This window comes from Pholcus phalangioides, unplaced genomic scaffold (genome assembly GCF_987345545.1).
Source record: "Pholcus phalangioides strain wild (caught in Gottingen) unplaced genomic scaffold, Ppha-v1.0 ptg000020l_1, whole genome shotgun sequence".
Classification (NCBI taxonomy): Eukaryota; Metazoa; Arthropoda; class Arachnida; order Araneae; family Pholcidae; genus Pholcus; species Pholcus phalangioides.
This window is the reverse complement of record NW_028301613.1, coordinates 12,512,848-12,539,336: the sequence shown is the minus strand read 5'-3', so window position 1 is coordinate 12,539,336 and position 26,489 is coordinate 12,512,848. Positions and strand designations below refer to the sequence as shown.

Below are 26,489 nucleotides of genomic sequence, written 5' to 3'. Positions count from 1 at the left end.
ACCTCACCAATATATAGAGGCATAACATTTAAAACATACATAAAACACAACACAAACACATAAGAAACCCCCCCCCCCCCCGTAAATGTGTTGCAACACAATAGTTCATTTATCGATGTCTGACATGTATACATCCACATCTTCGTTCTGCATTACTCTCGTACTTGACACCAGGAGCATCTCTTACAATTGTCCAACAGTATTAAGCCAGCATCGAGGGTAGCCATTTTCCCTAGTAATGTTGTTTCCCCTTACCTCTTTTTCACCATACAATAACGCTCGTGAAGCACTTTTTCACTGTTAACGGAGTTATATCTCAAAAACAAGAAACCAATAAAAAAATTTTCATCGGGATATTCGTGTTCAGCAGGTCAAAAACATTCGGAATCGTATATTTTAATGCCGGCGCAATTTTATTGTTGTCCTGTGTCATCAGCCATGCTAATAATCACTCGAAGTTATCACATTATTTGTTAGTTTTAACTCTTATGAATTTGAATTTAAATTATTTATTTTGTGTTAAATGTGGGATAACACTGTATATGACATAAAATACCCATTGAATATTGTCACTATTATTAATCACGATGCTTTCATTTCAATAACTCTATGACTTGTGGTTTTTTTAGGCATTGATAGGCCTAAAGTCAACCCATTCGCATTCACTGGAGATCTTAAGGCAGGTAAAAGGGCAGCCGTCATGTGCACGGTCGTAGAAGGGACGCCGCCATTCGAGTTCCAATGGTTCAAAGACGGCAAGAAACTCACGGAAAACAACGATATCTCTATCAAAGTGATGGATGAGTACTTGTCCAGTCTAGTCATCCGGGAACTTGGACCGGACAGCAACGGAAACTACAGCTGTAGGGTATCCGGTACAGCTGGTGTCGATGAGCAATACAGCATGTTGCTGATGAAGGGTATAAATTAGAAATTTTTATCATATTTTAATGTACAGGACGGCACAAAAGTTATGGTCACCGAATATTTTTTCAATTATTGTATAAGAAAGGTCATTAATCAATTTTCCTCGAGTTTACAGGTGAAATAGAAATATTTGTTTCTTAATTATAGGTATATAATACAAAAAAATGTGCATTCAAATTCATTTATGGTTGTATTTTCAATCGCTATGTGGCGCTGCTCGTCCGTTCTTGGTGTTTCCAGAGGAAACCCAAATTTTTACTCACTCGAACTGTGTGTATGACACTTTGAACACTGTACCCAGTTGTCTTTTCAATTGATTTTGTACGTCTCAATCTTTCAATAGTGAAAGATCGATCATAATTCAAGAAATCGAACCATAGCCGACGTCATCGTGATCATCAATCGTGATGAAATTCCATAGAAATCCGATCTCAATAATAGCATCAATCGCCATTGTGAATATCTTGGATTGCGTCCATCATGTAATGGGTAAGTGGTAATTATTATTGATCATATTTTTGTCTCAAAATATATGTTTCTAAACGAGTGAAATATACGTTTGACAATGAACTGAAATATCAGAGAATTTCTCTGAGTGAATTGCAGCTTCAAGTTTTTTTTATATTAATAACATCGATGTGTAGTATACAGTGGTGTTTCTCAACCTGGGGAGCCATATGGCCCCCTTGCGTTACTGTGATTTTCTGAGGGGGCCGCGGCTTAAAATCTAGTGAAAGAAAAACCGTGATAAGTGCTTAAGAGGAGGGGGTCCCCACACAGAAAATTTTGAAAAAAAAATTCAGATGGGAAGAAATAAATATTTTACTTTAAATATAGTGGAGAAAAATAAAGAGCGTGTCTAATTTCAGAATAAAGCAGAACTATTCATAAAACCAGGGTCGTTTACATGGGCCCACCCGGACACGGCCCAGAGACCTTTAGTATATGTGAACCCTGATGATAATGAGATCTGACAGGAACATAGTTCCCAAACTTTTTGTTCCATCGCCCCTGATCAGAATATTTTTTTTGCTCTCATACCCCCCCCCCCCTCCCCAACTCAAGCGTACCCATTCGATCCTATGTTATATTCGTCGCTTCTATCGCCCACTTTTGGGAAACACCTTGCCGTCTGGCAGTACAGTTGTTAGGGAGGTAGCTTCTGACTGCACAGGTCTGGTTTCGAATCAGCAAAAAGGGTTAAGAAAAACTGGTACACAGTATTGTAGTTCACATGAGATGAGCATACATGATATCGCAATTATTCAGAATATTTCAATTGTATTTAGTCGTCCCGAAAGTTCTGAGTGTGTGTCTCTCTCTCGCGTAAATTATTTTATGAAGGAAAAACGTTAACAACATAACGCACAATTTTCCTACAGAATTCAGTAGGGTTTTGGACGCAAAAATTACATGTATGGTAGCTTTCGACAGCATCAGAGAAGGATTTTCCGTATAACAGAATTTATTAAGAAAAGCAAAAACGAATGGTAGAATGTCTGGTCAGTATGGTTGGTATGAATAAACATCTCAGCTAATCTCCCGGAATTTTCTTCGAATCCATTTCATTTTAGGTGAAGTTATTCTTATTAGTTTACATGGGCATCTCGATCCATGCAATTTTTCTACGACTAATTTCACGAAAGTTATCACGAAACACGTATTTTTATAAGAATGTTTTAGAATCTCAGATGAAATTTCAATCTTTAGTCTTCATCGATCTTCAGTTTTCATGACATCCACAGATACAAATACAAATACAACGCCACAACAGGCAAAATGCCCAACGAGGTGGCTGATAAAAAGATGCCCATAAAAATATGGTTGTCATATGTTTCAAAAATACAGCAACCCAATTAAAAATGCAATTAACAAAGCAATTAAAAAAAAGGAAAGTTCGATAAATTGCATTATGAAATATCCCATCATGAAATATCATGTTAATAAATAGAGTTCGTGTGAGAAACACTGAGCAAAATTGAAGCAGTTACGAGTTAAAAGATTCTAGTTTATAACCCTCAAGATATATTTGGGAATTTCAAATCAACCGCAAAACATGAATTATATATAAACTAAACAATTATATCATCGATATTCTTTCACAAAACACTTTTGCACTATGTTTTATATACACTAGTAGCTATGTATTCAAACCATTCAACCATTACAAATTTAAGTTTTGTTACATTTACTTTACATTGGATATTCTAAATATTTCTCTCTAATGCTGTACTCAAAATTTCTCTAAGGTCTTTTATCTTCCTTGATGTTATAATAGTATATTTTATTGATAATTGTCTCTGATCTTGTGTGTCATGGCTTCTCTTCTTGTCTCCCAATGTGGGCATTCAAATGAGATGTATCTCATACATATTTATTCAAGTTTGAAGAACATTTCCTCCATTTTTAAAGGAGATAATAATATCGACTCAAAATACAGCTTTTAGTCGGCCTCATTGACAGGAGAACCTTTACAAATTTCCGAAACGCGCCAATGCCAATAAAAACCATACTAGACGTATCAACAGACTATTACAAGTTCCCAGTGTCCACATTGATATGATAAAGCATCAGTAGCGCCTACATCATGCACTTACCGAAAAGACTCAAAACTTTTGGGGGTTACCTGTACATTTCTCTTCAATGTAAGAATTAACGAAGAGCACCCACGCACATCATGGTTTCAATTTAATACGATTTAAAATACGTAAACATCAAACATTTTTTATAATCAAATTACTTTATATTCATTCATATTTTCTCAGATGCTTAATCGTATATTTCACATAATAATAATTTGATTATATCTTTAAGTATTAGTACCGGTAAGATTAAGTATTTCACGAAAATCACTGATTTTGATAGATGAGTTCATTATCCTTATGTTAGGAAAAGATACATGATATGATATACAATAATTACACATTTTATCGTTTTTAGATTATCTAATGTTACGTGCTGATGATATGAAATTTTTTTTCCAGGCATCGATAGGCCGAAAGTTAATCCATTCGCCTTCACTGGAGATCTGAAGGTAGGTAAGAAGGCTGCCGTCATGTGATGTGCAACGTCGTCGAAGGGATGCCGCCATTCGAGTTTCAATGGTTCAAGGACGGCAAGAAACTCGTGGAAAACAACGACATCTCCATTAGAATCATGGACGACTTGTCCAATCTGGTCATCCGGGAACTCGGGCCGGACAGCAATGGAAACTACAGTTGCAGAGTGTCTAACGCGGCTGGTTTTGATGAGCAACATAACATGCTGCTGATGAAGGGTAACAGAATCCCTTACTTAATTATTTTCGTCCTTAATATACAAGGTGAGCCAAAAGTTTGTCTCACCAACTGTTGTTCTGAGTACCAACAATAATGTGCGTATAACCTGACCGGTATGAAGCATAATTGTCATAATGCAAACTAGAATGAAGGTCCATTTATATGTTCCTTCTATGATGTATTATGGCTGCCTAAACGATGAGCAAAATCCATGGATCTAGTAGTCTTATGCAAGTGTCGTATCGACTTTGTAACTCCATTACGTGCATGATTATCGTACTCGTATTTTTTGTTCCGTGAAAATCATCGAGTAGGCGAGTTTCCTAACCTGCAATAAAATAAAATTCAATTCATTTATGTTTCTATTTTCAGCCACTGTATGGCGCTACACGTCTGTTCAAAGTGTTTCTTACACAAATACTGAATAATATTGTTTTTATTCTCCTCACAGTAATGTATCCTCTCTTTTCTGAATTGTATGTGATTTTAATTCTGATTTTCTGATAATTCGATAAAATAGAGATCAATTGATAATCTAGTGATTAAATAAGAGTCTTCACCATCACAATGAAAACACGTATGAATTCGGTAGCAGCAATGATCGTCATTCTGGATATCCTCAAGAGCATCCATCTTGTTCTCGGTAAGTCATCATTTTAAATTTTATATGACTTTATTATTTGAAATGATTTTATAGTTTGACTGGTGCTGCAATCTACATATTTCCCACCTGTATTCGGATGCTTTTTTGCTATGAATGCTGTATGTAATAGTATAAAGACATTTCTCTAATATTTTTTTTCCCACGCAGTAAAGGTGAACTAGTTTTTAACGATTTAACAAAATTACAGTATATACTTCACTTGTAAACGGGGAAATGCTTCAAGTATGTGTTGTTATGGTTGAGACCACGAAAATGAGTCGTGTTAAGCGGGAAAAACGTTCTAATTGAGGACGTTATAAGCGGGATCCACTGTATTGGAAAAAAAATTGCCCAGTACACATTTTGATTTTTGGTAAAAGCAAGTAAATTCTGTGGTTTATAGCTTGATGTTGTGCTTTTGAGAAGAGGATGGGATGATTTATGGTGATTTAAGGTATTTGTATCACTAAATGACATGATTTTGTTTCAGGCATCCATAGGCCGAAAGTTAGTCCATTTACATTCACCACAGATCTAAAGGCTGGCAAAAGGGCTGCCGTCATGTGTACCGTCGTGGAAGGGACGCCGCCATTCGAGTTTCAATGGTTCAAGGACGGCAACGAACTGTCAGAGAGCAGTGATATCTCTATCAAGGTGATGGATGAGTACTTGTCCAATCTGGTCATCCAGGCACTCGGACCGGACAGCAATGGGAACTACAGCTGTAGGGTGTCTAATGCAGTCGGGTTTGATGAGCAGCATAGCATGCTGCTGATGAAGGGTAAAACTAATTACCATCTTTCTTATTATTAACTAATGTACAAGATGTTTCAGCCAATGAGTTTAAATGGGTTCTACCGAGTCCTTACCGTTATATTTATATGTTCTTATATAAGGTTTCAAATTATAGGTTAGTTTCCAGGTTACTTTGAGGCCATTTTACAAAAAAGAGCCTTACTTCGCAGTTCTTTTTAAGTGTTCTAATGATATGATGAGAAACCTAAAGTAATACTGCAGAGTAATATCGATTTTGTTCTTTCACACACAAACGCGATGTATGTAATACCTGTACGTACATTTATTTTTGCATGTGAATTTTTGCTATTGGAAAATGAATGTTTTCCAAATACGTTATTTTTCGAAAAATAACGTATCGAAATCATTTATACTTGTATTTTTGGTCGCTGTGTGGCGCTACTCGTCCGTTCTTGGTGTTTCTTCAGAATGTGACAGACATTTACACATAACCGTATATGTTTTTTGTTGCTTTTCCTTGTAATACTGCCTGTTCTCTGTGTGTGTGTGTTCTGCTGGATTCGGTTGCATAATAAAATATCCACTCTCCACACTGATCAAGATCATCCATTGAAAATCGATCGACCAGCTGAAAGTGTCCATCATAATCACCGTAATAATGATATTTGGTAGAAATCCGACCTCAATAGTAGTCATCGCCATTATGAACGTGCTTGATTGCATCCATCTTGTACTGGGTAAGTTGGCGTTTTCTGCTCTGAATCAAATACGTTTGAAAATGATATGCATATGCAATTTAGTTATATAAATGATTTTACAGATAGCTTATTAAAAATAACAGATTGATAGATCTATTATTTGATATAAATTCTTCTCCAATTCGATCATTCATTGGATCTTTTGGAGGAAGGGGTTCAACTTTTATTGTTTCGGCTACTTTTTCAGGCAATTCGCTTGTTTACGTTCGAATTTGAATCTTGCTTTCACACATTTAGGATTATGTGCCATACGAATACTGCATATTATAATGTCTTCACCAGTTTCATATCAGAATGGAGTGTTTATGATAATATAGCAATACCCCACAACCATCGCCCCCGCAAGACCGAGGCTGACAGGGCTCTAGCTCTGGGGCCTAAGACAACTCTCATCATTTTATGCTTTTTTACGATATAAATTAACTATAGAAGGGCCCGTGAAAAGTCTAACCGGGGGCCCGCAAAAAATTCCAGCTTAGGGGGGGCCCTGCCCACAACCCGATTAGCACTAGTTTCTGTGAAAAAATGCACATTTCTGAAACTCAAGCATCATAACAAGGATATTGTTGAGACAGAAGAGATTATTAAAAAATATTTTGCGATGGACCAAGGTGGTATCAAAACATTCCAAGTGTGACTTTCATTTGCACAGATTTTAGAAAAATATTTTTTTACTGGATCAGATTGCGGATGCAAGGCAAGTTAAATTTTATGAAGCCATTGAAGATTATTTTTTTTTTATAATATTGGAGACAGGTATATACGAGCAAGTGTTTTTTTTAGTTGTAGATATTTCTAAGCTGTTTTTTACTCTTTCTACTGCTACACCCGGAAAAACTAATACTCCTTGTACTCAGAGTTGTAGATTCGCAGACTTTCAAAGAATAGTATATTTATGATAGGAAGGAGAAAGGCGCGCTTCTCCCTGAATTTCGGTCCCAGTTTACCATTATTTATATGGACAAGATGTCACATGCAAATAATTTAAAAACTCGTAAGAGTGGAAGGAATTGATGTGATAGTTGAATGCGGTTTGCTAAGAAGTCATTCTCACGAAGGTATGTTTATTGGTGTAGAAAAAGGTTCAAATATTTGTCGGTAGAGGGCGCTGCACGCAAGTCTGGCAGGTGTGATTGGCCTTGAATTTTTCACCAATCTCTTCTGTGTCTGAAACGTTCGTAAAGCTTCAGCCGGCGATTCGTGGCTGAAGTGAAACAATTTCGCCAATAGTACTTTATCCACAATGAAAACCGTTATGTAAACACCCAGTAGCAATAAATTCAGAAATGAAAATGAACTGTTAATCGTGCACCCTGCATTTTATGACTCTTGATATGCATATTTCCAGTGATTTGCTTTTATTCAGCGTTCTCTATCGACAAAAATGTGAACTCATTCTTTTTCCTGGAAAAAAACACACACACACACACACCTTCATTGGAATAACTTTTTCGCAAACCGCATTCAAATATAGTCGAATCCCGTTATAACGAATTCAAAGAGACCGGAGAAATCACTTTGTTAAAACGAAATTTTGTTACAAAGGAATTCCAGGTTATTGAATTGTTACTATTTAAACTTATCTCGGGGATTAGAAAAGTGTTCGTTAAAACGAGATTCGACTGTATACGAATTCCATCGATTTTTATGAATTCTTGAACTCTTTACGAATGGAACACACTGTATTTATTTGTATGCAAAACGTACTCCGTCTTTTGTGCGGTTGTCGTCGGTCCCACGTATCGCGAAACTTCGGATATTACTGTGTTACGATTTGAAGACGAATGGTTTGAATAAATATTGAATGCTACTTTTCGAAATATTCATTGGTTTTTCCCCCATTATTTTTCCAGGTATCGACAGTCCAAAAGTGAACCCTTTCGCGTTCACTGGAGATCTCAAGGCAGGTAATAGGGCAGCTGTAACATGTGCGGTTGTCAAAGGAACGCCGCCATTTGAGTTCCAATGGTTCAAAGACGGCAGGAAACTCGTAGAAAACAATGTCATCTCTATCAGCGTCATGGACGAGTACTTGTCCAACCTGGTCATCCGGGAACTCGGACCGGACAGCAACGGCAATTACACTTGTCGGGTGTCTAACGCGGCTGGTGTTGATGAGCAACATAACATGCTGCTGATGAAGGGTAATAAAAAGGAGTTTTTATTTGATTCTTATTGTGCTTAAGGAACAACATAGGACACAAGTTTCTTGGACACTTGACCAGTTTTAGCCACCTTGTCTCAATATGGAATTTAAGATAGTTTTATTCTTGCACGATTTCTTGTTTTTGATTCGGTTTTCACATACTTCATTCAACAACATGATAAAACGCGTTGTTGGATATAGATTTGATAGTCTTATCAAATACGTGTTAATTTTGGTTCTCTTCCTTCGTTATTAGATATTTATTAGTTAATTGTAAAATTTCATGAGTTTCAAACAAATACCGACGTGGAAAAAAAAGTAACGAATTCATTTATACTTATATTTTTAGTCACTGTGTGGCGCTACTAATCTGTTCATGGTGTTTTCCTATAAGAAAGCACTGGATTCACAATACTGTATGAATGTTCTTTCTACGTACACTGTATATTGTCTGTTGTATTGATTTTGTGAGTGCCGTTGCGGATAATGAAAGATTGTATTAAGTGGCCGAATTGAAGTTAGAACCTGGAAATCGTAGTCAAACTCAACATGAATCTGATCGCAGTAACCGTCGCCATCGGGACTATCCTTGATTGCATCCATCTTGTTGTCGGTAAGTTGTTATTTTTTATTAAGCCAAGTATATTCAGTATTATGCCAAACACTAAAATTGTAATTTTGTGCCGAATCAGTTTCGAAATTGAGATTAAAACACTCGCATCAAGTGTATATACAGTGAAACCTCGATATAACGATACTCTGCGGATCAAGAAAAAATATCGTTGAAGAGGGTTTATCGTTATACCGAGAGGTAGTATATATCACCAGTCACCTTCAGATTGTTGTTGGCATCTCTTCTGAACTGACGTTGTTGGTATGACCAAAAATGCATCTATGAGGGTTTATTCGCAATAATTGTTCACTTGATTAATAGCATTCAGTACGTTGTTTCACACTGTAAAGTTGTTTACCGTACTTTTATGTACTACACAGAAAAAAGCTTCAGGGCACCTTCATTTACACTTTCGGAAGGTAGGTAGTGCAAAATATCTGTTATTAAACACTCTCGAAACAACAATCACTGATGAGGAATTTAAACATATATCGAATTTGATTTTGAATGAAATATAAATAATGTCGTTGTAGCGGTTTCGCGAAATATCGTTATAGAGGAGGGGGTTATCGTAGTAAAGGATATCGTTGTATCGAGAGGAGTTTAACATTAGACTATTGACAATTCCAAACAAAATTTGAAAAAAAATATCGTTGTATAGGGATTTATCGTTAAATCGAGTATCGCTGTAGTGAGGTTTCGCTGTATGTAAAATGCAATGTCCCACTCAATATCAATGTGTATATACGTCGGATATAGACATTTTTGAATCCACAATTGCAATAAAAATATTTTAAATTCAATGCATTCTTCTCTACTACACTAGAGCCCCGATTTAAGGAATCAGTGGAAACCGGCATGTGTGTTTTGTCGTTAAATCGAGGAAAATCATAAGACTCGGGATTGCGGTCAACACAAATATTCACACAGGAAAATCTAGAAATAATGTTAAATCGAGGAATTCGTTAAATAGGAGTCGTTGTATGTGATAATGTTATATAATTTTTTTTTTATTTACAAATTTGTATTGAAATTAAATTCTTAATGACATGGAAAACTAGAAATCAAAGAGAAAAAAAAATCTCTTTTTAGTGATTGCTGTAACGGAATATATATATATTTTTTTTTTGATTGACACAATGACATTGATTCTAGACACATTGTTGGCCTGGTGCCTGAACTCGTCACATCCTCTGTGGACCACCAGAAACTTTTCTACTGAGAATACTAGAGTGTACTAGGCTAGTGTTTCTCAACCTGAGGCCATATGATTCCCCCCTCGGTTCCGGTATCTTCTGGGGGGGGGGGGGGCGGCGCATGAATGAAATTGAAATGCAGGGGAGCCGTGACAGCTAGCTGGGAGGGGGGGGTCACAGAAGGCCGCGAAAAAACTCAGTTGTGGAGAAATATACAAATACAAACACAAAGACAACAAGAATCAAAATTCCCAATAATGTGTTGAGCTCTTGGACGTCTTGCCTATATTCATTATTTTTGCGTGTTTTCCTGTTTTATTCTGATATTACTGTTGTGACGAATAGATAAATCAGCTGTTCCCTTTACAGGTGTCGACAGGCCTAAAGTAGGCCCATTCGCCTTCACGGGAGATCTCAATGTAGGTAAATGGGCGGCTGTTACGTGTACGGTGGTTGGAGGGACGCCACCGTTCGAGTTCCAATGGTTCAAGGACGGCAAGAAACTCACGGAAAACAGCCTCGTCTCCATGAAAGTGATAGACGAGTACTTGTTCAGTCTGGTCATCCGGGAACTCGGACCGGACAGCAACGGCAATTACAGCTGTAGGGTGTCCAACGCGGCTGGTGTTGATGAGCAACACAACTCGTTATTGATGAAAGGTAAACACTCAATGTACATTATGATTTTTTCTCTTCGTGGATCAAAAGGCTCTCTGGTCAGTCATCGTAACAGTACAGGTTCTTAATATAAAAATATTAGTGTGTAAGCTGTTTTTCTATTTTACAGTGTTATTGATGATACTTTCACGATAATCTTACTTTCAGCACAGACCTTTTTTCTTTCAGTATTGAAAATCAACGTATATATATGTTTATTTACATGCATTAATTTTCGAAGATAGCTAAACTAGTACATTATTTGATATAAAATTGCTCTTCGGGAAATACAATTTCATTTATATTTACATTTTTGATCACTGTGTGGCGCTAGTCGTCCGTTTCTGGTGTTCACCGTGGGAAATACAGTAACTCTATGCATATATACACACTGTACAATTGCTATATCCTTGTATAATGTCTCTTATTTTCAAGTGATAGTGTTTTTTTGTGTTATTCATTCGGTGGTAAGAGATCGATTAAGAATCAAGTGATCGTTCGGAAGACTTTGTTCACGATGAAACTGCTTGGAAATCCGATCGCAATAATAAATGTTTGGAATATCCTCCATTGCATCCATCTTGTTCTTGGTAAGTCATCATTCTCCATCATTGTGTTTTCTTTTTCAATCATTGAAATCCAAATACTGTATACTGAGTAAAAAATTACATTGCAGTGACTAGACGGGTTTTTTCACAATTTTTAACTCAATTTCTGTAATATCAGACAAGTTTTTATGTGTTAAAATCTATTTCTTACGAGTGAAAATGATTTGAAACTACCCTCTTTTTTTTTTTAATAGAAACTAACGAACATTTTAAATTTATTTCAGATTCACTTATACTTAAATTTCTCATTTTTCAAAATATAGATGAAATTTTGTAATATAGTAAATGTATGTAAAAAAAAATGTAAAATAGTAAATTTACATTTTGTATTCAAATATTCACTTTTTGATATCAATCGATGGGGAAGCGAAATTGTAAACACCACTTTTTATTTTAAAATATGTATAGGCCTACTCATTCAAATACGGTACACTCAAACTCAGTTATAACGACCTCAACTATAATAGTCGGTGGTCCAGACCGATTCCCGTGAGAATAACATTAAGAAACCTTGCTTATAAAGTCGATGAAACCTCAACAACCTTGGATATAAGGACATGTATTTCAGCATTTTTGCTTCAGTGTTTTATATGGCGTTTTCCCGAAATATTCCTATATATTTTCTATACATTCCATTTCTAGATTTAGACCTCACCACATTGAGGCAACGTTTGTTTATTGATGCCCAATGTTGAAAAAAATATATTACACTCTAACTTGCTCATTGACATGACCTGTATACTAGACATTATCGTATTTTCCCGTAATTTTGCCCTTCCCGCCTTTTTTTTATAAAAATGTCTCTATTTTCTTTTTTCACAGAGCTCACTTTAATTCTTTCTTCACTAGTATCGGGAGATGGGAATATGTTTTGCACAGTTTATTAATTATACAAAAATGAATGACTATAAATATTCATCTTGCACATTTTGCCATCTCTGAAAAGATTTTCTCCCCGTAAAATATATTTGAAATCACTGCAGATTTTCTGGAATCACTATAGTTCTTGCCATCATTTATAAGCAATACTGTATTTTGTGATTTCGCTCACAATCGGCAAAATTTTTGGTGAGATTTAGCGATCATTTAGCGACATTTCCAGTATTTGTGTGATCCCAGAGCTTCCGTATTTTTCTTTATCAAATAAGGTCACCAAACACATTATGAAACATCAACTTTATGCACTACATTTGATTGCATCTGATTGTAGTCTTGCCTAAAACCTCGTTTGCAACGACACTTCGCCTATGACGACAAAATTTCATGGAGTCTTCGATGTCGTATAACTGAGTTTGACTGTACTTACAGCATTCTGCTATGTGCAAAAAGTAATCCAACTCAAATAAACACGTGCAGATAATGAAACTGGTTCTAAATTGTGATTTATAGGAAGCGTAAATAAAATTGAATTGATTGTTATCATCATGGAATGTTTATGACGGTTTGTGTCCTTTCCAGGCATCGACAGGCCTAAAGTCGGCCCATTCGCCTTCACTGGAGATTTAAATGTAGGTAAATGGACGGCTGTCACTTGCACGGTCGTTGGAGGGACGCCGCCGTTCGAGTTCCAATGGTTCAAGGACGGCGAGAAACTCACGGAAAACAGTCTCTTCTCCATCAAAGTGTTGGACGAGTACTTGTCCAACCTTGTCATCCGAGAACTCGGACCGGACAGCAACGGGAACTACAGTTGTAGGGTGTCTAACGCGGCTGGTGTTGATGAGCAGCACAACTCGTTGCTGATGAAGGGTAAAAAAAAAAATCCATACATTTTTTTCATTACCATCATTTTCCGTCACCAACTTTGGTCATATCTTGAACCTCTCTGTGTGGAGAGCAAGAAGTATATATAGTATACTTTATTCAGAACCGTGAAGGGGATTCATCATTACCACTGTAGCGACTTCAGTTATGGTGCAGTGGACCAAATTTAGCCATTTTAAATTAATATTGGCGAAATTTGTTTCTTTTACATGATCCAAAACTTCGTTGACTTGTTTTAGATCAGAGGTTCTTAACCTATTGTGTCACCACCAAATCTTCGGTCGCAGCGGTTTTTGAGATGAGTCATAAATATCATTAACAGCCACGGATTCTTGAGCTATGGATCACAACCCTAACTTGATTCGCAGGGGCTTCCGAGATGGGTCGTACAAATCTACTTACAGCCTGGGATTCTTGAGCTTATTACTTAAGATCCAAACTAGACTCGTAGGTGGTTTCCCAGTTTAGTCGTACGAATACACTTACAGTCCTTTTATAAATGCACTTACTGCGTCACTGGTTTCACTAATGTCGAAGAACAGATAGTCCCTTGTGGTCGCAAAGGTGATCTTGTTGATTTCGGGTCGTGATTGAGAATGGTTAAGAACCCCTGTTTTAAGCGCATCTACGCATTTTTATACTAAAAACATTTCGGTTCTTTTTATAGTTGTATTTTCAGTCACTGCGCGGCGCTACTCGTCCGTTCTTGGCGTTTCCCACAAAACAGATTTATACATTGTAATGATTCTCTTTGTACACTGTGTCTATCGAATCCGTTCTGTACAAATCGTGTATCCGATTGTAAAACATCAAGTGATCGAATCATAGCCGACGCCATTCCATCATGAAGAGATTCGACGGGAGTCAAATGTTAGTAACACTAACATCAATCGCCATCGTGAATATCCTGAGCTGCATCCATCTTGTCGTTGGTGAGTTTTCCTTTCCCCTCCTGTATTTTTCTTATAATACTTATTATATTGCCCACTTTAAATTTTTAGAATGTTTCCATATTTCATTAAAAATAAATAGGGGATCATGAAATGTTTTTTAGTGTTTCCCATTTAATTATGTCATAAATTTGGAAATCAGTGTAATTTGTCACTTTAATTGCTGGGAAGAACATTATATAATAACGGTAAATGTTACGGTAGATGAGATAAATCCGGTTATTTTATACATAATAACCGGTTATTATGCAGAAACGCTGAGCATTTTGGTAAGTTTGATAAATTTTTCTAAATTAATCACTTCATGATAAATCGTACTATATGATATACAATACTATATAATAATGCATACATGTATTGTATCATTATATCGAGTCCGATCGTAAAATTTATCATTATATAGGGGTCAGACTATGTTTATCACACATACTAGACTCATTTGGAAAATTTTTTTTCATGTATATGAAATTCACCAATTACACTAGGGTGTTGCGCATAATCACAAATAAAGGCGATAAATTTTCAAGCATTGTTCAAATTTACCAACGACACTTGTTTATTACGCTTAATCTCCTGTAAAAGTTATGACATTTTCAGTATTTATCAAATTTACCAACGACGCTTGGATTTTATGTGGTGATAAATATTAAAAGTGATAAATTCATCAAACTTACCAAGACGATTGGTAAGTATGTATAATAACCGGCCATTATGTATAATAACCTATTTATCAAATTTACCGTAACATATTACAATAAAACCTCTGAGTCCTCTTTTGCGGACTCAGGTGGGACAAAAATATTTGTTCGTAATGGAGGTGTGACCGTTAATCAGGGGTTTGAAATGTATAATTTTATTATACAAGAAGAAATTATTATTTGACAGTAAAAGACGGGTGACTGCATCTGAGGAGTGTCCGTAAAGATGTTTTTACTATACTATTGTTAGCATGGTCTCAAGCGTGTTTTCTGCATCTATTCAATGATAATTTCATGGGAAATTTTAAATTTCTATGAGAATAGACAATAAAATACCAAGTTTTGTTACTAAATTCATCAGTAAATTTACATTACTACAGTGAAACCCCGGTCACCTCTCACATGCAGTCACTCCTCTCTTTTATGGTCAAATAACAACTTCCCTTGTGTATAATAAAAGTATGCATTTCAAACCCCTGATCACCCCGTGTAAAGGACAAATTTTTTTTACAAATACAAATGGCCACAACAGGCAAATTGCCCAACGAGGTGACCGACAAAAGATGCCCGTAAAATATGGGTGTCAAATATAACTAAATTGAAAGATACCGCCGGTGTCTGCAAAATAAGGGTTTTTCAGTACATCGTTGTAATTTCAATCATTTGCTATCATACGATACGAGAGGAAAAATGAATTTTGTGTTTTCTTTCGCTGTAAATTTGCATCTAATTTTCCATTTAATTTTGAATTTATGCTCTATATCACGCATTTTTGGTTATTAATTTCAATGACAGTTTTTATCTTTCAAACGAAAAATTTATGTAAATTTAGGAAATAAATGTGTCATCTGGTGCAAAAATTTAAGAAATTGCTTTGCTGTAGGCTACCTCAAAGTCTCGTTTTTGAATTCAAAATTGAATTACTGTCCACGTTGCTTAATGTAATCACATCGGGATTCCTGATTTCTGATAACAATAATCGAATGACAACTATATCCGAAAAGTCCCGTTTGCAAGTGCCGTGGCCATACATCCCGTTTGGTAACGGGACAACTTTTTCTTTCACACAATAGTTAGTTGCAAAATGTTCGATCGTTTTACTTTATATAGTTTTTATTCTATCATAAAACGGGACTTGTTATTATCTTTTTTGAGCTAAAATCTTACGTTTTTGTTAGACTGGGATTACACTATAAACGTTTTATAAAAGTTCTTTTATAAAACTTGAAAAATGAAACCAATAAGAAATATTCGAGTGAATATAATCAATAATTGGTTGTTTGTTAAAGATCTTTTATCAAACTTTTAGTTGTTAGATCTTTTATCAAACAGCCATGGTTAGTGGTTCACTGCTTCGTCTTCCTTGGGCCTCCACCTGTTTACGTCACTAAATGTGACGTCAGCAATATAGAGGTTTTCTTATCTATAGGGGGTGTTTGTTGACCAAACCCGTCCGTTACACGTTTCAAATCAAATCAATTGATGCCAAAGTAACACTGAAACCACAGAATGTGAACAATCGAGTAATTTTACAAATTTTCATGGGACACCTTCCCTGAAACATAGCTATCTATCGGTCACTTGGCACCTAACGTGGAAAGGCCAGATTCTCTTCTTGTGCTGGATAAATTATATGCTGTTATATATGCTTTCTTCGTTTCATATTCTTATTTGTTGTTGTATAGGTCGAGAAGCGCCAAAACTGATGCCGTTCCACATCCCGAGTGGATTGAAAATCGGCAAGAGGATCGCCTTGGTATGCACCCTTATGGAAGGCCACTCACCGTTGACGTTCAACTGGTACAAAGACGGCCAACCGATAAGCACCACAGACGGCATAACTATCAGGATAGACGAGTACATGTCCAGTCTGGTCATCGACAGGCTGGACGCCGGCAGCAACGGCAACTATTCGTGTCGCGTGTCCAACGACGCGGGTAACGACGAGTGGAACGCCGTTCTGGCACTCAACGGTAAGTCGGATGTCGATGGGGGAACACCGTAGCTTGGGAAAGTATAGTCCACGCACACGAGTGTATTTCCAATTATCCGTAGTATATAATGACAACACATTGATATTTATCAGCGGTCATATACATCCGCACACGGCTTCATCTCGAAATATTTTAGTTTCATACACCTAACAAAATACTAGCATCATTTATACTTGTATTTTCGATCACTGTGTGGCGCTACTCGTCTGTTCCTAGTGTTTTCCATGGATATATCTTCCATGTACATATGTATATTAACCATTGTTATTTCCTTGTATGTTACGTTTCAATTGACTTCGTATATGTCTTTTATTCGATAGTAAATGGTAAATTAAGAATTAAGTGACAGAACAGAAGAAGCAATCATCATCATATTGTAATGAAGTTCTGTAGGAATCAAATCATAATGACGGTCGCCATCGTGAACGTCCTGGATTGCATCCATCTTGTTCTCGGTAAGTTTACCATTGATTGAATCTATTTACTACTCATATACATTCGCGATCCTATTGACAATTTTGGCGAAATTTTACATTTGTATTAATTTCTTTGGGAATCAAGCCTAGGCAAAATAATTTATATCTAGTGTATCCCTGTTTTACATTTCTTTCTCCATGAACTCCACTCAATTTCTCCAATCTATATTCGTCAGAGATTGTCTTTTTCTGCTTGAGATCATTTTATTAATAATTTTGAATTCATAATCTACGAAATAAGAAAAAAATACACAAATTTCATAAATAAATATTTATCCAAGAAATATTTATTTATGAAACATATTCTGGGCGTCTTTTTCTCAGCCACCTCGTTGGGCATTTTGCCTGCTGTGACGTTGTATTTGTATAAAAAAGTTGTTCAATTCATGAACTGTATTTTTGTGACTGATATTGTTATTTTCAACTTATTTTTTTTAAATTCTTTGTATAATTTTTTTGCATAATATTTTTAAATTTTTTTTTTTTTTTTTTTTGTAGAATTTGCACAATTTCGCAATTTTTTCTGTTGTAAAATTTTTGTATTTTTTGTTTTTAGAAAATTTTTATTTTATTTTTTTTGAATAATTTTTGTTTTTTTTTTTAATTTTTTGTCGAATATTTTTGTATTGCTTTTAAAAGAATTTCTAGAATTTTTGCAATTTTTTTTGCTCAGAATTTTTGTATATATATTTTTTTTATATTTTTTGAAATTTCTAGTATAATTTTTTAGTTTTTGTAGAATTTTTTTTTTTTAATTTATAGAATATTTTCAACTTTTTTATGCAGAATTTTTGCAACTTTACAAATTTTTGTGTGGAATTGCAGATACTTTCTGTAATTTTTGTAATTTTTTTTCTCGTAAAATATTTGAATTTTTTTTTTCAATTTTTCGGCATGTCTTTTTAATCCCTTTTGGAATTTTTTTGGAGATTTTTCTTATTTTTACTCTGTGTGAGAGAATTTTTCTAAAATATTTATTTCAAGTAGAACAAAAACACCTCCCACAAAATTGGAAATTCTAATAAATATTTATGTCTTTAATGGTAAGTTTAATTTTATTACTTTCATTTAATTTAAGGATCTCACAATTATAATGAATAACGATAGATTATCTCAATTGTTTTAGTATGAACTTTTTCGTACTAAATTTCCCATTATTGTCGTACAGTGCTGAAGTTCACTGAAGGTCAGATCCGAATTTAATAGAAAATTGTAATTTTTTAAAAATCTTCAGGTTTTAATGATTTTCCTTAATTCCGCAGGTGGTACCGAAAGGCCGGTGGTCAGCCAGTTGACTTTCACGGGTCAGTTGGAGGTAGGTATGAGGGCCGCCGTCACGTGTACGGTCGTCCAAGGCACTCCACCTTTCGATTTCCAGTGGTCGAAGGACGGCCGGACACTGTCCGAAACCGACGGAGTGTCCATCAACGTCGTCGGCGAGTACATGTCCAGCCTCATGCTGCACGTACTTGGACCTCAGAGCAACGGAAACTACAGCTGTAGGGTCTCGAACGAGGCCGGTACCGACGAGAAACACAGCTCATTGTTGATGAAGGGTAAACATAAAAACAAACATTGTTATATGTTACACACACACATATATAATACAATTTCACAAATTTTTTTCGGATGCTAAATTTGTACTTGCTTTTCTCGTCACTGTGCGGCGCTACCGATCCACGAAAATGTATACTACCGTTAATATTTTTTTCGTCGTATTGTAGAGCCTCCATTGTTACACGAGTCCTAAGAATCATGAGTATGCATCTGCGTAATTCTGGTTGAAATATTGTTGAGCTTCCTCAGGGAACGGGGTGGAAGTGTAATAACGGCATTGTTATCAGAATAATCTCGTGATAATGGAAATTTACACGATTGTTGTCGCCATAGGGATCACCTTGGCGATGGATCTCGTCCACGGTAAGTTGAATCTTTCTAACAATACGAAATATTCAGATCTTTATGATCATAATTGATGTTTATAATGTCAGTGTAATGATGATTATGTACAAGAATTTATTCTATATGATGCAGTGATTGTTGAGAAAAATACTTTTATATAATGTATGTGTTTATTAATAATGCAACAATGTTACTGCTTGGCATGTACCAATCTCGCGTTGAACAAGAAACCATAGCCATTGATATAAGCCCCCACCCCATAGGCATAAATGGCCCTTGTTCAAGCAACAAAATAATTTTTTTTTCAATTGTCATGAAATTTTCGATACAATAACACCAAAACTTCTTGTCAGTCTTTTTAGGACCCCTCATATGATTTACGAGAATGTTATTAGCATTGTTGAAAATATGTAACATGGGTGTGTGTCATTCCACGGAGGAAAAATGTCTGATATATACTATTCTAAGATTCCAAATCTGGAGAGGTTTTGATTTTCAACAATGGTTTCCAAACAAACAGTTTTCTAAAAATGGTTACTTATTTAATGGTTACTTATTAAATGGTTTCAATATTGTTGAAAGTATCTGAAACCCGTGAGTGGTTTCGATTTTCAACAATTGTTTCCAACAGAAAAAGTTTTTTAACAAGGGTTATATTTTCTTTAATTGTTGAAAGAGTCCGCAAACCGTGAAAGGTTTCGATTTTCTAACAATTGTTATTCTTTCTTTAATTGTTGAAAGGATCTGGAACCCGTGAAAAACGTGAGAGGTTCTGATTTTCAACAATGGTTCCAATGAAAACAGTTTCTAACAATGGTTATTCCTTGTTCAATTATGTTGAAAGGGAAATCCAACCTCCCAACGTAGCAAGTGAAAATTTCAAACTTCCGGAAACACTGACCCTGGGAAAAAGCTCCGTTTGTCCTTGCGAGCAACAGACCCCGGGGATTGGGTTCAACCCCCTCTCTCCTTTCAGCCGAGAATTTTAGTGTTTGTTTACAGTAAATAATCCCCCCCTAAAAAAAAATAAACCCCCTCGGAAGAAGAAAAAATTATATGAAACCCTCTCCCCCATTAAGAAAATCCTACACACGCCTATGTCCGGAACATGGGCCCCCAAAAGGATAAGGCCAACGGGTCCCCACCCTTTTTGGGGGGCAGTGGCCCGGACGATTTTTTTAAAAAATCATTTTTTGGTTTTTTTTTCATTCTGTAAATTAACTATAGCCCCCTACCCTGTGAAAAATCTCGGGTACGGAATCCCCGTTTTGGGTCACAGGACCGCATGTCCAGGCCCAGCTCCAGGACCTGCCTTATACCTTTTGTGCAAAGATTCTTAAAAGTTTGATACTGTTTATAAAGATATTTTCTTTTTTGATGTTTTAAATTTTCTAAAAAATATATTTTGCAATTTTTTTTCTCCTTGGGGGAGGGGGGGGGGGTTGCTTGGAACCCTATGCGTCCCGTTGCGTACTGCCCCGTGTCCGAGTATTCTACTAGAGAAGCAAACGAATAACGAAATTCCGTCGAGCCCGCCCTATGTTGATGTTTTCACTGCAGAACCCAAGACCACGTGTTTGGAGCTCTTTGAATTTCCTTGCCTTCAATGTTGAATTCTGGACCTCCTCACATGAAATTACGATATTCTGCAGGAATGTTTTTTACAGGGTTCTGTTCTGGTAAATTTATGGTGTAAAGATAATAATTGCAACTGATCCTGGCCGGGGCACCGTTCTAGGAGGGGCGCCAAATACGAGTTGAAAGGGCGAAAAAAAAAGCTTTGTCGGCCAAAGAAACGTGGGCATAGGCGCCAGAAGCTAAGGGGGGGAGGGGTTGAGGTTGTTTGAGTCCCCTTAACAGATTTTACGTGGGAGCTGAGTGCCCCACCACCCATAAATAGTTAATGAATATAAAGTAATATGCAACATTCCACTCTCCCCCCCCCCCCCCATGCATAAGGGCTTGAGTCTTGTCTACACGGAACAACTGGCAACTTTCAATGTTTTTTCGTGTCGCGTTTCTGGGTCAGGGGCACCAAAAATGAGTCCCGCACGGGTAGAATTTTCTTTTTCGATCCGCCCATATCCTGGGTCTTTTCGAAATCTTTTTGAGGGGCGTAAGTGTAAGCAATGCTATTCTGTGAATGCAAATTTGGCGCGTTGTGTGTCATTGTCCCAACTCTGTACCATATTAAAATAGTTATTCTTTTTTCCAGGGTCCGATTCGCCTAGAATAACGCCATTTCATTTCTCGGACACCCTCAAGACAGGTATGAGAGGATCGCTGATTTGCTCAGTGGCCGAAGGTCAGTCGCCGTTCGAATTCACGTGGTACAAAGACGGACGTTCGATCGACGACGACGACCGCGTGATCTCGACCAGGATCGTCGACGATTACACGTCGAATCTAGCAATAAACAAACTAGACGCGTCGAGCAACGGCAATTACTCGTGCCGAGTCTCGAACAGTGTTGGTACCGACGAGTGGTACACTGTTCTCAAGCTGAATGGTACGTGTTTTCGATTTTTTACTATTGAGGTAGGGAGGGGGGATTCTCAACCAGGGGTCCGCGATGTCATCGTCAAGTCATCGAACATACCATGATTGTTCCGTCAATATTCATGCGGTATTTTGTGCATACTTCACATGTGATACTTAGTGTCGATAAATGTGACACTTTATAGTCAGATGGTCAGCTCAGGGCCGGAACTGTAATGACAATTACCCCGGGCGGCAAAAAAAAAAAAAAGAAAACCGCCCTCCACACATGCCGTTCACCCCGTAAACATTCCTGAAGGTAACTTCTAACGGATTGGGTACTGGGCTATGGCTTTAAGGCCCTCGAAATAGTTGTATTCTTAATTTTTTTTTTCAAATTTCAATACTGGAAAACAAATTCACGGGTGCCCCCTTTGGTGTCTTAGGGGGTCACTGTCTAAATACATGTTTAGTAATAAGGCGTAAGACACATGCCGCATGTAGATGTTGATTTATTTTTACGGCTCCGTTTATAAACTAATGCAGTAAAAATACCTTTATCAGTGTGTTTTAACGGCCCCTAGAATTTTTGCGACCCGTTATAATTACGATGTTTGCTCCTACGTACGCAAGTCCGGTCCTGCTCGCAGCGCACGTATGATAATGGCACCTTGTGGCACTCGAAATAACGCTTTCTCGGACATCGTTTGGGGTCTTGAAAATTATGCATGTTGGGTATATTGTGTATTGTATATTTTTTTTACTGGTTGTATTTTTGTATTACGCTCCTAGAAAAATGTTACTCATTGAATTTAAACATGGCCCCCAAATCTTAGTAGAGGACCCCTTGGCTAGGACCTTCCGTGGGCCCCCAAACTCAACTTTTCACGGGCCTTTCTACAGTGAATTTATTGCATAAAAAAAAAAATGATGATTGTCCTGGGCCCTAGGGCTGAAGCCCTGTAAGCTCTGCCCATGTGGGGGGGGGGGCATGAATTTAACACTAGTAAATTTCAAGATTTACACTATTTTGTATACTACGCTTTTATGCGCGTAATAACACTTTGAAACTCGCATATAGCATTTGAACAATAGGAACTTATCCGTGTTATAGCAGCACAAGGGTGCTCAACATTTAGGAGAGTGAAGCTCCATTTTTCATTGGTTTGAAAAGGTGTCGAAGGTCAGTTAATTAAGGGATCTGGAACAGCACCACCAGGCCTTTTAAGTTAACTGGAAATGTGCCGCAGGTCACTCAAGTGATCCTTAAACATGTCGCGGGTTACTTGAGTAATTGGGGAATGTGCCGCTGGCCACTTGAGTCTTATGGAACTGAGCCATGGTTCACTTGAATGGTCTATCCATGTGCATGGGATACTTCACTGATCTGGTACAGCTTCGCTGATCGCTTGCGTGATCTGGAAATGCGTGTGACACTTCAGTGATCTGGAACTGTGCTACACATTACAGAAGTTGTATGTGCATATGCCGCGTGTAAAGTAAGTGATTTAGGAATGGGCCGCAGGTGACTTTGGTGATCTGGGGATGGGCCGCACCTTACATGAGTGATCTGAGAACATTACACAAGTGATATGTGTATATGCCGCGTATCAAATAAGTAATCTGGGACTGTGTCGCGGGTAAATTGATTGATCTGGAAATGTGTCGCGAGTTACTAAGTGCTGCTGATCTGTACTGCAGGTCACTTAATTGGTTTGTTTATGTGCCACTTAGTTGATTTTTAGAAAATTAGTTTCGAGGTCGCGGGCCACATTTGGTTCAACCCGCATGGGTAAAAGGCTTATATCCCGGGAGGGACAGAGCCTGGGTCGTGTCTGGTCTGCCGGGGCCACATTTGGTCCGCGGGACGTGGGTTGAGCATATATGGTATACTGTACATAACACTCACGCTGATAAACACATTTTCGTGTGTTTTTGTACGTGACACTTCTCTATGGCATACATAAAGTTTGTTACACTTTACTGAAGATTCTGTACGTGAAAATTTTGAGAAAATGTTTGATGGTTATTTGTCCTAAATTTGAATCTGATTTCATTGAAATTTCATTCATTCAATGTATTTTTCCAATCTAATTTTTACATTTCATCACGATTGAATTAATATCTATAATGGATCGTATCCGAAAGTACAGACAATCTCTAACTCTTATTTCGGTCACTGTGTGGCGCTAGCTGCCCATCTCGTGTGCGAGGTATTTAGAAGGAGGCTGTATACAGAAGGTGAGTCGAGAAATTTTTCTTTTCTTTTTGCTCATTGTTGGTGTTTTAACCCTAACTAACGCCTGTTGTTTGACCCACATTGTTGAAATTTTCGTCCATTTCAGGATCAAGATAGCCATCATGAACGTTGACGTCACCATTGTCGTTTGTTTTGTGTCGATATCATGTTGCTTGGGTGAGTATTATTGCACTTTGATTGTTGTGTTGTGACGAATATTGAATGGTTCGTGAAATGCCCGATTGTTGAGTCCATGTCAAGAAAGTATTGCTAAATTTGTATTTTAGAAACGCTTTTTTGAGAAAATTTTTGTTTTTCTTACTCAAAGTTTCTCTTGTGGCTCAATATTCGTTGCTTCAAAAGCCATTGTAACAATAAGTATTGTTTCGTAAAACCATTGATTTTATTGTTTGGCTTGAAAATGTATTATATGGAATCTTTGATGTAATTATCACACTTACATGAATCGCCACTATCATCCACTATACTGATGGAGACAACAATGTACCATCAATCACACTTGCATGGATAACACTGCAATTACACTTATTTGGAGAACACTGCAATTACACTTATTTGGAGAACACTGCAATTACACTTATTTGGAGAACACTGCAATTACACTTATTTGGAGAACACTGCAATTACACTTATTTGGAGAACACTGCAATTACACTTATCTGGAGAACACTTTATATGCTAAACTTAGCGGCTAACACTTTTTATACTGTACATAACGCTTTGTATGTTGAACGTGCACAACAATATGTATGTATATTGAACACAAATTTGTTTATTTGAACACATCCACACTACATTTTATTGAGTAACTTCACGTAATATAACCAATGCCCAATTTCGGTAATGGGGGGGGGGAAGTTGGGAATTTGCAGTGCCCCCTAATTTAGGGACCTCCAAACTTTTAACAACACACATATATATGCACTATATATATATATATCCACAGATTAACTAGATATCTTACACCCCAGTCACAGAGAAAACCCTAATTCCTATTAGCCAAAGGCCTCCTTTCATGTAAAAAATTTGGGCCCCTGAATACACAACACTGAATTAATTTTATTAAACTTGGCCAAATTTCAAAATGAATGAAGCAAATAATTCCACAATCAAGGAAAATGTAAAATTCCAGCGTTAATGAAAGAAAATAATTCCAGAATTAATGAAATGAGTAATTGCAGCGTTAATGAATAAATATCTTCAGAATCAATGAAATAAGTAATTACAACGTTAATGAGATGAATAATTCTAGATTCAATGAAATGAATAATTCTTGATTCAATGAAATGAATAATTCTAGATTCAATGAAATGAATAATTCCAGATTTAATGAAATGACTAATTCCAGATCTAAAAAAAAAAATATACGGTGAAATTTAAGAATTAATGAACGAAGTAGGCTGATTTCATAATTAGTGCATGTAATTTTGAGAAAAGTTTCAAAATTTATGAAACAAAAAATTCCGAAATCAATAAAAAAAACTAATTTCAGAATTGATGAAAGAAGTAATTTCAAAATTATGATTTTTCTTTTTTCGAAAAAATTATTCCAGAACTGAAAAATTAAGAGGAAAAACCGTTCGGTGCAAATTCATAATTAATGAAAGGAATAATTTCAGAATTGGGGAAGATAATTTTGAGAAAAATTTAAAAATTAATGAAACAAATTTAAAGTAACTTTAATGAAAGAAATATTTCTAGGGCTTCTTTAAAGGAATTCATAACTTCAGAGTTTATATATAGGAAGATAATTTTAAGGAAAATTTCAAAATGAATAAAGCAAATAATTCCAGAATTAATGAAAGAAATAATTCCAGATGCAGATTTTAAGCTTTTCAAATTTCAGCATTAAAAACACATATGATTAAAATCCAGAATTAATAAAAGGAATAACTTGAGTTAAGAAAAGAAATAATTCCAAATTACCCTAAAAAAAATAATTCCAAAATTGAAAAAAAGAAATTAGAATTATGACACGTAATTTCAGAATGAAAAAAAATCATACAGTGAAAATTCCGAATAATTCAAGTGAATAATTTTAGAATCAGTGAAGCAAATAATTCCAGAATTTCTTAAAAAAGTAGACCTAATGCAAATTCAAAATGAATGAAAGATTTCGTTTCACAATTATTAAAATTTCAGAATGAATGAAAGAAATAAATCCAGAATAAGGAACAGAATCTAGAATCAAGAAAAGAAATACTTTCAGAATCAAGGAAGCAAATAATTTCAGAATTGAGGAAATTAATAATTTCAAAATTGAAGAAGTAAATAATTACATCTTTATTGGAAAGAAATGATTCCAGAATCAAGAAAATAAATAATTCAAGCGTTTTAATAAAAAAGTAATTATAGAGTTAATGAAAAAAATAATAATTCCAGAAT

General features: G+C 36.2%; 1 protein-coding gene across 31 annotated transcripts in view; it reads left to right on the top strand.

Moving 5' to 3' along the window:
• LOC149070988 (cell adhesion molecule Dscam1-like) overlaps window positions 1-26,489 on the top strand; it is a 110,432-nt gene that overhangs the window by 59,636 nt on the left and 24,307 nt on the right. Inside the window, exons 1-2 of one of the 31 annotated variants that reach the window (XM_089248397.1) lie at window positions 1,168-1,416; window positions 3,912-4,204. The exons of 21 other annotated variants lie outside the window; for them this stretch is intronic. In XM_089248397.1, coding sequence (XP_089104523.1) covers window positions 3,988-4,204 — 217 coding nt within the window. In that variant the 5' untranslated portion in view covers window positions 1,168-1,416; window positions 3,912-3,987. Of the gene's footprint in view, window positions 1-629; window positions 921-1,167; window positions 1,417-3,911; window positions 4,205-4,614; window positions 4,849-5,338; window positions 5,630-6,103; window positions 6,342-8,215; window positions 8,507-8,877; window positions 9,122-10,686; window positions 10,978-11,438; window positions 11,565-13,040; window positions 13,332-14,058; window positions 14,279-16,679; window positions 16,968-17,202; window positions 17,444-18,726; window positions 19,021-19,181; window positions 19,385-21,581; window positions 21,876-24,126; window positions 24,261-26,489 lie in introns of those variants that run through there. 9 more of the 31 variants (XM_089248394.1, XM_089248377.1, XM_089248383.1 and 6 more) reach the window with 9 other exon arrangements.